This window comes from Fusarium verticillioides, chromosome 5 (genome assembly GCF_000149555.1).
Source record: "Fusarium verticillioides 7600 chromosome 5, whole genome shotgun sequence".
NCBI lineage: Eukaryota > Fungi > Ascomycota > Sordariomycetes > Hypocreales > Nectriaceae > Fusarium > Fusarium verticillioides.
The window spans coordinates 3,633,835-3,647,535 of NC_031679.1; the positions used below are offsets into that span (position 1 = coordinate 3,633,835).

The 13,701-nt window shown below is 47.8% G+C and overlaps 5 protein-coding genes across 5 annotated transcripts; 3 read left to right on the forward strand and 2 right to left on the reverse strand.

The window, feature by feature from the left end:
- The first annotated feature begins 1,223 nt into the window (after positions 1 to 1,223).
- On the forward strand, positions 1,224 to 3,803 carry FVEG_09231 (hypothetical protein). The gene is made up of 3 exons (XM_018898207.1): positions 1,224 to 1,882; positions 1,945 to 2,815; positions 2,881 to 3,803. Exons 1-3 carry the CDS (start codon positions 1,351 to 1,353, stop codon positions 3,698 to 3,700), a joined length of 2,223 nt encoding a protein of 740 aa, XP_018756048.1. The 5' UTR covers positions 1,224 to 1,350; the 3' UTR covers positions 3,701 to 3,803.
- A 2,618-nt stretch (positions 3,804 to 6,421) lies between these two features.
- Positions 6,422 to 7,085, forward strand: FVEG_09232 (hypothetical protein; the record flags this gene model as incomplete). Its single annotated transcript, XM_018898208.1, has 2 exons — positions 6,422 to 7,004; positions 7,057 to 7,085. 2 exons carry the CDS (start codon positions 6,422 to 6,424, stop codon positions 7,083 to 7,085), a joined length of 612 nt encoding a protein of 203 aa, XP_018756049.1.
- A 1,248-nt stretch (positions 7,086 to 8,333) lies between these two features.
- FVEG_09233 (hypothetical protein) lies at positions 8,334 to 9,335 on the forward strand. Its single transcript, XM_018898209.1, has one exon. It carries the CDS (start codon positions 8,343 to 8,345, stop codon positions 9,213 to 9,215), a length of 873 nt encoding a protein of 290 aa, XP_018756050.1. The 5' UTR covers positions 8,334 to 8,342; the 3' UTR covers positions 9,216 to 9,335.
- Positions 9,336 to 9,792: 457 nt separating this feature from the next.
- FVEG_09234 (hypothetical protein) lies at positions 9,793 to 10,197 on the reverse strand (the record flags this gene model as incomplete). Its single annotated transcript, XM_018898210.1, has 1 exon — positions 9,793 to 10,197. The coding sequence occupies one exon, from the start codon at positions 10,195 to 10,197 to the stop codon at positions 9,793 to 9,795; it is 405 nt and encodes a 134-aa protein (XP_018756051.1).
- A 308-nt stretch (positions 10,198 to 10,505) lies between these two features.
- On the reverse strand, positions 10,506 to 13,537 carry FVEG_09235 (minichromosome maintenance protein 2). Its single transcript, XM_018898211.1, has 3 exons — positions 13,404 to 13,537; positions 11,015 to 13,334; positions 10,506 to 10,961 (listed from the first exon to the last, which is right to left on the reverse strand). Exons 1-3 carry the CDS (start codon positions 13,406 to 13,408, stop codon positions 10,710 to 10,712), a joined length of 2,577 nt encoding a protein of 858 aa, XP_018756052.1. The 5' UTR covers positions 13,409 to 13,537; the 3' UTR covers positions 10,506 to 10,709.
- Between the last annotated feature and the right edge of the window lie 164 nt (positions 13,538 to 13,701).

Consider the following 13,701-nt stretch of genomic DNA (forward strand, 5'->3'; position numbering starts at 1 on the left):
AAAAAATAATCAAAGTATCCAGACTCTATTCTCTATTTCTTGATGAGCCCAGACTGAGACGATGGCTCTCCTTAGGGTAGGCAGAATGGCAATATGATATCCATGTAATTGCACTTGCTTGATCCCGACAAAACAGGTTGCTTTGGAGCAACTTGGGTAAATGAATAGTTTTGCTTTGTTATAAAACTGAATTCAAGATGCTTTACAGTATAAATTTCCTTTCATTTGAGTCACTCTTCACTGTTTGCGCGGATGCGTACATGCTATCTCCATTATCAGTTACCTTACCTACCATTGGCGGTTGTGGCAAACCCTTTCCTTTACATGGACGTCCCATTGAAATCCATTTCAACACTAAAAGGGCAACAGCGACCAGCCTCATCAAAACTCATATATTTTGCACGGTAGCATTACGTAATCTTGCTCCTTACTAGGTACTGTCTGCCTCATTTCTGCGCCGTCGCACGAATTTCGAGGGGGCGCTTGCGTGCCTACCTAGATCCCAGCCTCACTGCCACTGAAAGTCGAAGAGCTCGTGATTGTTGCTTCATTGTGAGTACCTAATGATAGGAGATGATGAGTGCAACATACTGACCAAGTGTTTTATCAACAAAGGCTTTTCTTTCCTATCCTCCTTGATAGAGCCATAGAGAAGCAGTTCTCGATGAGATGTGACACGAAGAATCAAAATCAAAACCAACATCATAGAAACCGCCCCACGACATCCCCAAACCAACGGAAGTCCAAAATCAAGAGCTCAGGGCTGATTTCCAACAAATCCGGACTTGCCATTGCTCGAGGCTTACAATTGCGATAGTTGTATATACGAGCTGGGTCATGCCATCTTTCGCGACTCATGCCCAGGCCCCAAACCCTTAACAGCGATGGAAACCTACTCAACGTTGGCTGACCAGAACCACGACGCAGTGTTGCGCGTGACAATTTGGCCTGCCAAGAACAAAAGAACCAGGGCCAATTTTATCCTTTTTTCCAGATACGTTGGGCTGGCCACGAGGCCTTGATGAGAAACCCCAAGCCAATTGAGAGACAGTATTTGCCTCGGAAGTATGCTCAAATAAAACACCCCTGGCGAAAACCAACAGCCAACTGACCATCATCTGATATTTTACAGCAGCGTTTAATTAGCAGCGGATTGCCAAGAAGGCTAAATACTTATTAAATGACGCCTTTGCCGCAGTCGAAGCTCGTGACAGCAATGCGACAAGCGGGCGAGAACCCCCCTGGCATTTAGTGCTCGACACACACGATATGTGCAAGCTAAAAAGGAGCCGCAATCCTGTGGATCTTCAGCCTTATTTATCAGCTCCCTATGCACGCCCTTGACTCATTATGGGTCCTCAAGAGTTCGAACTCAGGTCGGTGGTTACCCTCACCAATGATCCAGATGGTGAGCTTCATCGACCACGGCAATCTTCAAGCTTAGCAAAAGACAAGCAAGTCATTCGCTACTACAAACGCTCACTATGGATCTTTGTCTTCTATCTCCTGATTCTCGTCCTACCGTGGATATTCACCTGTGTTTTGATGGTCAGGCCCATCAACAAGGAATCATACTTCAACCAGGCGGGATCGATAGCCCCTGGAGACGTGAAAAATTGGCACAGATCGCGCGTTACCCTCAGCTCTCTGACGGCACTCTCAGGTGTTATTGGACTCCCAATAGTTTCTGGCCTCCTTGCCCATGGAGCGGTTGTCTACACCCAGCGTCGAAACTCAGGTCAGGAATTGAGTGTCTTGCAGCTATTTGCGCTGGCAGATAGAGAATGGCTAGACCCTCGATATCTCTTTAAACGCCCAAGCAAGCTTAAGAGCACGGAAAGTTCACTTTACCTTTGGCTGGCGACTTTTCTCATATTGATTAGTAAGTATAGGAATACACTGATCCTCCACCATATGCCCCTTGAACTGACCTTTTCTGAACAGCCGCTATCCAACCACCTATACAAGCGATCCTAGTCAAAGACGAAAGGATTGCTATTGTGACGTGCAAAGGGCATCCCGCAGCGTATAACAATTATCATTCGAGAGCTTGTAAGTTTCCTTTCATGGATTTGAATTCCCAGATCATTGCGTGGGACGCGGAGCCCATAGATCTGAATTTCTGCCCACAAGACATTGTCGTCAAGAAGACCAGCCAGAAGCTACTCAGCTCCGCCAATAGCGATATCCAAACCAATTTGTGGTCTGATGAGGCTTCTCTTGGAAAAAGCCCAAATTACTACACGGACAATAGGCGGACTTTTGACTGGTATTACCAGGAGTCGTCATACGGCAAACGCAAACACCAATATTATGCATCTTCCGTTCCCAATGGCACCGCTACTGGAGTCTATCGACATCACGCGGTCAGGATGGACTTTACAGCAAACTGCCACTTAGCCAAAAACTTCCCGAAAGAGTGCAAGGGAGACAAACCATTCGCGCCGTCTTTCTCCGAGGGTTGGCTGAATGTCGATATTTGTGCCGAGGGAAGTTACGACGCTGTGGCTTGGAACACAAGTCGAAACAAACAAGAGCGCAATGAGACTTTGTGGTTGTCTATGAAATGGGATATTCCTGAAGGTCAAGACAGTTCTGGACAATTTCGAAATAATGATAGCTATGTCCTCAGATGCGAGAGTGTCTCAAAAAGAGGGTGGTTTCAGCTCCCGAACAACGCAAATGGAGGAAATCCTGGGCCCTTACGTGACGAGTGGCCTTCGTGGAGGGAACTCAAGTATGAGTTCAATGATTATTATATCACTAGTCCTCGGTGGGATAGCGAATTTCCAGGCGACAGGTATCCCGCCGCAGAGTATGCAACTCATTCAGTTATGATGTCTTTTGACTGTCCCTGGCTAAACACTTATCATTTACTAGAATCACGGACGAAGAACTGCAAAACTATCGCGATAAATCGAGCTACGCTTACCAAGGAGCCCTCGTGCCTGGTCCACTTATGACGGTGGCTCTGGCTATGTTTGGAAATTCGTCATTCTTTCAAGCAGCTGGGGTTGCTGGCCGCGACACTTACAACCAGACCATCCACAACATCTGTGACAACTCGTTGTTGCCAATGCTTGGACTGATGCCGGACACTTACAACATGGGCTGGTGCAGTCCATCCGTAAGAAACCGTAAGCATAGTCTGGAAATGCAGGATATGATTTATTACTATTTCAACGGTCTCAAGAACGAAGAGGCCACCGAACAAGCACTCGAAAAGGCCATGTTCTTTGCAAACGAAGCCCTTCTCACCACCGCCGCCTCATTGCCCCAGAAGCGCCCCATCTTCTACAGCCCGGGAACTGCGGTCATGAAACCAAAAAAGGATTTATTAGCGGTGATCATTGTCACTACACTAATAGGTTTTCAAGTTACGGCGCTTTGTGTGCTGATGTGGTTCACACAGCGTGTCCCTACGTGGACGGATACTCTTGATGCGGATGCTTTGGCGCAGATCGGAGGTCAACTGAAGGAATGGGGAGAGCCTAGACCGGATCTGAGGCAAATGAATGGTATTGTGGGAGTTGATGAGACTCGACATCAGGCCGGGACCTCATCAGTCAGACTGCCGTTGGGGGAGGATGCTGCTTTGCAGTCAGGGTCTGTACATTTGACACTTGGCGGGGAGGGATTGATCAACAGAGGAGTGATGAAGAGGATGCAAGTAGATACGACTACTGTGGTCGAAGCGTGATGAATCTGTTTGGCAAGTAAGTTTGAGACGGTTTCGATGTTGGGACTCCTTTTCAAGAATCTCCCTTAATCTTAGTACCAATCGATTTAATATTTTATCAGGACACAATGTTTGATTTGTGTTCAAGAAAGCGGATACGCCTGGTCTAAAGCCCTACCAGGCTTATCCTAAGCTTACCCAAATCCTTTCATAACCTAGAAAAGAGGTCCTGAGTCTTCTTGCCTCCTAGTGCTCAACTGTTTTTCGAGGTCGAGAAGACTTGAACTCAACGTGTCTGACGTCTCGCTACTCTCCTGGGATAGATACAATGGGGAAATTATCACCATCTCTTCGGAGGACAATAAGTTTTCTCTTGAGATCGGAAAGGATAATTTTGTGTCGTAGACTCTGATTGGCAGTCGATTATGTCTCTTTGCTTCGGGAGGCTGGAGGCTTTGTGAGGGTACTTTCGTGTAGCTGAGGTGTCGAATGTGCGTTTCATTAAGCTGAGAGGTAGAATAACGTGTTAGCCATGCAACGAGATAACGAGAGTCATGGTAGGCCATGATACTACCGCCGGGTATCGCATGCTGTACTTAAGCCTCCTTTCATGTTCGGCGTTGTTCAACCGTCTAAGGTCTTGTAGGCGCTCAATGCTTATAGTGGGAAGATCTGAAATGAAAATGAGAAGTCGAGAGCCTCTGGATAGTTTGTCGGCGTCAAGAAAACCTGATAGGGGAAACACAATCCTTTCAATTAACTGGTCGTACCCCGCCAAAGCACCACTTTGATTTTCAGAAAAGGAGAAAGGAGATTGAGGTTCTCCTGGAGACTCTAGAGATCTCTCGGCCGGTTACTGGACTTCGACGAGCGGTTACTGCGGTCTGGAGTGCTGGGAGAGATGAGGGAGTCCGATATCGCTGACGAGTTGGGACGAATCGAGCCCTTCAAAACATGGCAGCTTTGATATCAACACCGGACGAACAATAGGCAAAGTTTTGCAACAAGAACCGTGAGAGATATTGCAAAGGTAAATCAGACATTGCTGGTCAAGGAGGATCAATTGATCGCAATCCCAAATGGAACCGCAACAGGTGAGTCAAAACTATTAGTATCATTTTCCTTCACAAACACTGATATCGATTTAGGCCGGTCAAATAGCCCAGCCATTATTTCTCTTTTTTTTCTCCCGGATTCTACCCAGCCCAAGGAGACACGAACATGTCCACCTTGTAATGCTTGCCAAGAAAGGATAATCATCTGCCCCGGTCGATATCCAAACCTGCCATATTCTCAATTGTAACACAAACGAGATATCTACAAGGCTTCGGTACCCTGTGGCGAGTTACCTGAAGCATTATGGGCCGGGCATCTCGATATTCTTCCTCGGATGGATCATGGATGTCAATACGCCCCGTGCAAGTTCACAACTTTGGATGGCCGTCTAACTACTGAAACTTCACTGGAGCTGGACAAGAGCTGGACGGATTATCAGACGAACAAATGGCCCTAAAAGATACCGTGTACCTACTGAGAAGGGTCAGTTGTCGAAAGCCGCTCAGTCTCAATTCGTACGTCAATCCAAACCTTGATCGGCTACGACAACTCTACTAAAATATTGAGATTCAAGAGATCTCAACGCGGTTTGATATTCACGGCCGTTTACCCTATGGCAACTCCAATTCTCTAGCCCAACTTTCGGCAGTTCATCTGAGCAATTCCGATTCGCCATCTGGTTCTCTGATTCGTTCAAATCCAAAGTGGAAGATCGGCAATGGCAGTTTCCCGTCATCCGTTGGACTATGATTCTGAAAGTGTTTCAGGGAATTATACCCAATGAGCATCCTACAAACTCTCGGTGATGGCTCTTCCGTCACAGACCTGAGACGACTGTTCATCTAGCCGTGTTAATGCCTGCTGACTGATTGACAGGTTGAGACGCCAACCATCAACGCTCAGACAGGGCATGCACCAGACCCCTGTCGATCGAAGAAGCATAAACCCAACCTTAACTTTTCAGAGACAAAAATCTCCATTTCAAAGTCGAGATCTGAAACTCAGCCTTGGGCTTTATCAGATGTCGACTATAGTTTCACCGGCTCATCCTGAGAGACTTGCAGTCCCGAAGCTCTGACACTTTGATCCCTGCAAGACCTGAGCGGATGAAAAAGAGCCCAGCTTGGCGTTGCAACTTCCGGGGACATGTTGCATTCTACCACACCAGATCGATATTGTGAGACGTTGTATTACGCTTCTGTACGGTATCGTCATAGGGCTAGCTCCGGCCTCTGGTGTTGCCGGTGACAAGGAGCTGTTGATGGCTGTTTTGACACTTCTCGGCCTGCCTTCACGGCTCTGGGGATGGAATACATCCGATCAAGAAACAACGTTGAATTTGAGCTGACAATGTTTGTGAGTGAGAAGTTTATCTATAAAGATGGGGAAGAACTCCCGCTGAAATAATTCGATTCTTCATCTCACAATCATCTCCCAGTCCATCCTTCCAAACACCAGTCATTTCCTAAAGAGGTGAGTCTTGAATGCTATTCCCAACTACATATCAAGTTTACTAACGCTGAACTCTCCAGCTGTGCTCTTGTCGGCTTTCATTCCTTCCACCGTTTCGCCTTTAGAGCTGTGCTCACAACATTCATATACCCATTTGATATTTACTGTCCAACTCCAACACTCACTTCCTCAACAACAACACACATCCAAAACCATCTTCTCAATCCTTTCAAGATGAAGTTCTCAGCTTTCTTTGTTATCGCCTCTGCCGCGTTCGCTGCCGCCGCCCCTGGCGTTGCCACCTTCTCCCAAGAGCGCGCTGCTCTCAACGAGAGTGCCCCCGCCCGCGACCGCGAGGACGGCGGCCGTGCTGATCTCCGTGAGCCTGGACGAGAGGAGGGCCGTGAAGGCGAGCGCGAGGATGACCGAGAGGACCGTGCTGGCCGTGGTCGCCAGGATGGTCGTCTCAACCGTGGCGGCCTTGCTTTCAGCCAAGTTGATCTCAACTATCTCCTCCGGATCAACCAGCTCAACCTCGGCAAGCTCCAGGTCCTCAGCCAGCGAAACAACTTCAATGTCGTCGTCTTCCAAGATCTCTTCGCCTCTCGGGACTTCAGCCTCCAGTCTCTTCTCCAGCTCCAGCAACTCTCCACCATGCTTGCTATTGCCGAGACTGGTATCTTTGATCAGTTTGAGCTGTCTCGATTGGACCTTGGCAACCTGAACCTTGGACTCATCAACGGCATTGCTGGCCTGAACTTGGCTCAGTTCATCGATGCTGCTCTGCAGCCCCAGATCAACATTATCTCCAGAGAGGGTGAGTCATCAAGTCGAATCGGTTGTTTTAACAAGTGCTAACTCTTTAACAGTCACCAACAACATCATCATTGCCAAGTAAGGATGCAGGGAGTCTACTTGATGAGGGGGCAGGTACTCCTGTAAACGGGCAGGCTTCAGGTCAAGTCATGCCTTTCATGAGTCATGAAATATCAACCTTCGGAACGGATTAGGATTGGGCTCGCTTTCTCATGGTCACTGGATGGCTTGAAGGCGTGGGTTACTATATAATGAATGAATCTAATATTTCAATGATCTCAAGTTGTCTCTGATAAATCACAAGAACTTACATCACTAGAGTGATGAGTGACCCTTTCGTGTTACATCTCTTTTCTATTCTATCTGAAGTCATAGCAGATGTGGCTGACAAATCAGTTTTTGAGACGCAAAAAGATGATTTCTGAACTCCCAACAAGTTCAACTCGCACAACAGTACTTCTCGCATTATATTCTCCACGACTGGAGTCAAGAACCTGCACTAAAATTTGGATATTTCAATGTTCTCATCAAACCCTTCTGTGCCTGCTACGACCTCGATATGATGCTGGGGCATATTGGTGAGGCTTTTGAGCGCACCGAAAAGACCTTTGAAGTGATTCTGGAAGAGACGGGACTTGAAGTTGTCGATATCTACTCCAATGCTTCTTCGCCAGAGTGCCATTGAAGTCACTTCGCTCTGATAGTATACTGAAAGAGAAAGAATACTGTAAGAAGTGTTCAATGCCTCTTTTTGATATTCTATGTCAGTAAATAACAAATGAGACACCATCTGCGCAAACATGTCTCTCCCTGGGTCTTATCTTATTGATGTTCAGCCAAAAGGATTGACAAAAGAGCGTAGATTTACTACATAGTGGATGAGCAAATGGCATGTTATTCAACTTGCGGTCAAACATACACTTTTCGGCCTATCATAAACTCAATGAAGACCTAGAAAGCACATGACAAATCTTCCTCAGAAACCGCGTATAGTCGTATAAATGACGACGTTTTTGTCAATAAGCGCATTGATAGCATGATTGTTGACTCCGAGCTGTCCGTTAAGCGAACGATAGAGTTTGCAACGGCGTTGAAAAGTTCTATGGACATACTATCCACCAAGCAGAATACAGTATACCGACCAGGGTGTCCCAGCATAGCGTCTTTTAAAATGACATTACTATGCTCCCCGGCTTAGAGTTTCTATTACCGGCCGGCAGTTGAGCATCGACTGGGGGTTACTAGCCCATCTCGTATTACAGCATAGACCACCAATTAGAATACATAATGCCTCTACAGCCCCTGACTTATGACTGAGAAAACCAGTAATCGGCTCAAAATGTTGTTCAAACAATTGCTCGCTTTCGGAACTCTCGCCAATGGTCTGGCTACCCGTCAGGAGAAGCCAATCTGGCTTACACTCCCACCAACGCCAGACCTACCAGCACCCATCAACTACGAAACAACTCCCATCAACAATGTCTTCCTCTGGATGCAGGAGTACAACAAGAAGGCAGATGCTATCCCTATCGTTATGGACCATGGCGGTCTAGGTTACTCTGCATACTTTGGATCCGTTATCTCTCGTCTTATCAACAACGGACACTATGTCATTGCTGTTGATCGCCGAGGTCACGGGCGTTCAACCTTCAACTCGAACGATGTCTTTACTTACGAAGGATTCGCTCAAGACACGAATGATCTTCTGAAGAAACATGGTATTACTGAGTACAACGTCGTTGGCTGGTCAGATGGTGCCATTACAACTCTCGCTGCACTCATCGACCCTGTCATGTCAGAGCCTATCAAGAAGGCCTTCATCTTTGGAGGATCCGCCAACCCTGGGCAGACCAACGCCACGTTCTCAAGCACAGACATCTTCTCAGAGTTTGTCTCTCGCTGTCGTACTGAGTTCTATGAACTGCATCCTCACGCCAACTTCACCCTCTTCGGTACCAAAGTTGCCACTATGGAGGCTACACTTCCCCAGTTCACGGATGAGCAGCTTGGATCTATCGATGGGCCGAGGGTCATTGTTGTGGGAGCTGAGCATGAGGAGGCTGTGAACAGGGATGTACCTGAAAAGTTACACAAGGCTATCAAGGGGAGTCACATCGAGATTTTGACTGGAGTGAGCCACTTTGCGCCGCTTCAGGATCCTGATCAGTTCACGAAAGCTGTTGAGGAATGGTTTAAGACACCAATTCCTTGAGTCTATAGTACGGTAGCAGCAGTTTGGAAACAGAAAGCCTGTATGAGCAGACTTCTCTCTGAATCTAACTTCACAATAGCACTCCTGTTACGTAGAAATATGAAATTTTTCTCGTTACGATCAAGTTGCCAGTACCTAGATATGCAAAGAATGAAGAAGAGAACCAAGTCAGCCGTATGTTGAGGACTGAGAAGACGTATCCTTGGCCACTGCTTTTGGCTGCTTTCTTCGAGATTTAGCATGATCTTGGCAGCAGAGCTACGATTTAGGGGAGGATCAAACTAGGTACAATCAGAAATCTCCAAGGTTAGATAGAAGTTCAACGTCGGTTCGTTTGATATAGCAGAGATTGGTTCACCGCTACTTGGCTTTTCTGTTTTCTATTTGCTATGTATATGGACTTACCGGCTTCACACAATGCCACCCTTGTCAAGCCAATATTTGCGGTACTTGTGTCAGCAAACTAACTTACGGTTCAGTCCCAAAAGAGAGGCTAAAGTAAATGGCAAGAAATTGACCTGTCACCTACCCAGCAAAACCCAGCTCAAACAAGGACCCTTGAGATGAAAATGGCTGTTCACAGGTCGAACCACATAGCAGGAAGATTATACCACCCAAACATAACGCAAGTAGTCCCCCAAAGACTCTCCACACACATCAACACCTCAGTAAGGCAGAAATAGAACACCACGTAAACCGACCACTCAAACAGTGTTCCTGGAAAATGGCCCTCAGTAACAAGTGCATACAGAGCGACTACGAGCTTGGCTGACCAGAGACCGAGATAAATATCCCATCTGCGACTGGTTTCGTGCACATCGTACCATGCATGCTGGTTGACAAGGAATCGCCGGGCGTTTTCTCTTGGGTCTCCAGTGCCTTGATAGTCTTGGGGTTTGTGGAAGATGTGCTCTGGGGGTGCTGTGCCGATGGTTTTGACAAAGATGAAGAGAAGAGCTGTGAATGCGAGGAAGGAAATCATGGCAACTGTTGGTGAGAGTTCGTTTGAGGGATAAAGGTGTTTCTTTGTTGAGATGAGATTGTTGAGATGGAATGTCTTGAGAAAATGCCAAGTCAACAGATGAGTTGATACAAGTGTCCTGGTCTATCTCGAGCTACAGTCTGAGAAGGCCGCCGCGAGCTTTATACTTCCTGTAATATTGATATTGTTCATATATAGCCTTGTTGTTCTTTGGCCATGAATACTGTGTGAGTCAGGGAAACGACCAACACTGGTGTGAAATGTGAACACTCGTTGTCCTTAGCGAACTCATATGATGATACAGATACTACCAATGACAAAGCGATTCTGCGAACAAGGTATGATCCGCACGTCACGATCGTGTATTTTGATCTCATGATACATTAAATCTACATACGAGGTATCCTCAACTCAATCATACAAGCCATCATTGCAAAGCTGATATCCATTCCCAACCTCTTCGCCAAAACACCCGCCCTCATTTACAGCATCACACCAACACACAATCTCTTTTAACCAACGACAGCAGTCTGCCGTCTCGCTTGGCTGTTACCGCCGGCCTTCTTCTGAGTACCAGGTCGTGCCAGCGTGTATTTGGCGAACGCCCTTGCGAGAGCCTTCTTGCAACTGACTTTCTGGCTGCCCACGAAGCTGTCCACTGTGACGGCGATGGCGCGGTCGATGTCTTGTGATGAGCAGTATTCTGAAAGGCGCATTCGGCAGAAGGCTTCGCTAATGCGGATGATGGCTTCAAGATGTCGTACCTGAGTTTGTTAGTATGAGATGTCGCGAAGTTCATGATGTAGGATCAGCTTACTGTAATAGGGTAGGCACCAGTGGCAAGAGACTCCCGTCTCATGTCGGCAAACAGTCGTGCAATCTTGTCCTCGTCGACGTGATAAAGCTTTGGCGAGCAGTGCTCCCGAGCATAGAGGATATACTTCCTTAGTAGCTCTTGAGGAATCTCACCCTCAGCCTTGCGACCACCATTAGTGGCTTGTGTCTCGGCTTGTGTATCATGTTCAACCTCCATTGAGTCCTGCTCCGCTTGGCTAAGAGGGTGACTTCGGCTATGTGACCCGACGATGAATCGTGCCAGACGCTCATCCTCTTCGGGCTCAACAGTGTCTCGTACCACACACAGGATGTCAAACCGAGACAAGATAGGCTCTGTCAACTCGACATTGGCAGAGAATGGGGCGGTAGAGTTGTATCGTCCGCCGATGGGATTGGCAGCAGCAATGACACCACATCGAGCTTGCAGAGTAGTGACAATACCGGCCTTGGAGATGGAAATGGTCTGTTGTTCCATGGCTTCGTGAATTGATGTTCGATCTTGATCGTTCATCTTGTCAAACTCGTCAATGAGACAAGTTCCACGATCAGCCAACACCAGAGCACCACCTTCCAATGTCCATTCACTGGTGAGGGGGTCTCTTCGGACACTGGCCGTCAGACCGACAGCACTGGCACCTTGACCTGTAGCAAACACAGCTCGGTGGGCTGTCTTCTCGGCATACTTGAGAACCTGCGACTTGGCTGTACCAGGATCACCAAGGAGAAGCACGTTGATGTCACCTCGAAGGTGATGAGCACCCTTGGTAACCTTCGCAACACCACCGAAGAGTGACAGAGCCACGGCGGTCTTGATGTCAGTATGTCCGTAAATACTAGGTGCTATGGAGTTGATGATCTTGTCTACGATGTTGGGGTCGCGAGACAACTTGCGAATGATGTGCTCATCCTCCTCAGTCATTCGGAAACCAGCCAGCTGGTCATGAGACTTGACAACATTGTTTGCTTCGAGAATAGTAGCAAATACAGGGAAGCCATTACGGTTGTTGAGCTGAGCATCATAGTTGTTGCGGTAGATTCCAGTCACTTCAATCTCCTCACCAGGCTTTGCCTTGTCGATCAGATCCCAGAGAAGGATAACCTCGCGCGATCGTGGCAATCGACCAGCTGGTACTGTTCCAGGAGATTCTTGGAGAGTGAGTTTCTGGTAGTTTCGGTAGACGGTCTTCTCGGAGTTGAGAGTGAAGGGACCTCGCGACTGGCAGCTTTGACAGAATGTGATCTTGACTTCAACGTTTGACTCTTGCTGGAAAGGTCCGAGAGTCACACCACACTTGCTGCAGTCAAACTTGACGTACTTGAGCTGAGGGAAGACACCCGATCGTCGGGTAACGACACCGCTGACTCGAACAAGGCAGTTGAGATGAGACTGGCGGAGTTGTCGAAGCGTATAGTGCACAGGCAGATCGAAGATACGAACGTGAATCTCGGCGTGAATGCGCTCGTAGTCGGGGTAGTGAAGCAGAACAACGTCCATGGCAACCTCGTCGAACAGCTTGATCATCTCTTGGGGCGCATTGGCCAAGAAGTAAGCCAGAATGGCCTTGCTCTCGGAGAGATGTTCGTATGAGACCTCAAGAGACTCGGCATTAATCTCACCGAGTGTTCGGATTCGGTTACCGTACACAGATGAACCAGAGCTATCGGTGTAGGATGTGAGGAAAGCCTTGAACTCGCGTCTGATAGTTCGCTGGACTGAGGGTTGCGACACCCACTCTGTGAGGTTGGAAGCCTTGACATCAGCAAGTGCTTCGAGCGAGAGTTCCTCGGCCATAATGTCGGTGTCCATGAAGTCGTCGGGATCTTCATCGTAATGGTGACGGCGACGTCGGGGCTGAGCTGTGAGGTCAATATCGCCATCATCTTCATCTCCATCAAGGTAGATATTGGGAATTTCCCTTCTGACTGCCTGATCTCTTCGGTTGAGCTGAGCTTCTAGCCGACGTCGATCGGCAATGTTCATCTCGTCATAATCGCCCTCGTCGTCAATGCCAATGCCTTCGTACATGTCGTTCTCCCGTTCTTGGTAATCGGCCTCGTAGCCTTCACGAAACAGATCAACGTCGTCTTCTGCCATTTCGTCGAGCTCATCGATATCGTCTTGGATCTGGGCCTCCTCTTCTATGTCATCGTCGTCCTCAACACCGTGTGCCATGTTGAACTCAGCAGGGGGCGAAGAAGGCATAGGACTCGAGCCAAAGGCTGCTGGTGAAGGGCCATCGCTGCCTCCTGTTCGGGATCGCTTTCTATTCGGGCGAGCCGAAGAAGGGTGTAGCGGGGAACTTGAAGTGGTTGTTAGCTAATTTTCTTTTGTATAAATGGTGGTGGAAGAACGCCCTGAGGAGACAAACCTCATGATTGCAACTCTTCAATGATATCGAGATTTGGTGATATCGTAGTAGAGTATCTGAGTAATTCTGGAGACCAAAAGTTTGGATTGAACTGAAAGTGTCAAGATTGAGGGGCTCAATTTGTGGTGATGGTTGGAAGGGAAACGACAGCATGAAAGTGGGTGCAGTTGACAAGGGGTAATTTCGCGTATCAAGGCGCGACTTGACGCGTTAATTGATTGGTACTGACGTGCCACGCGTAAAGTGGTTTTCTTTTAGCGACAGAATACTCGACACAAACTTCGCAGTAAACACGCAT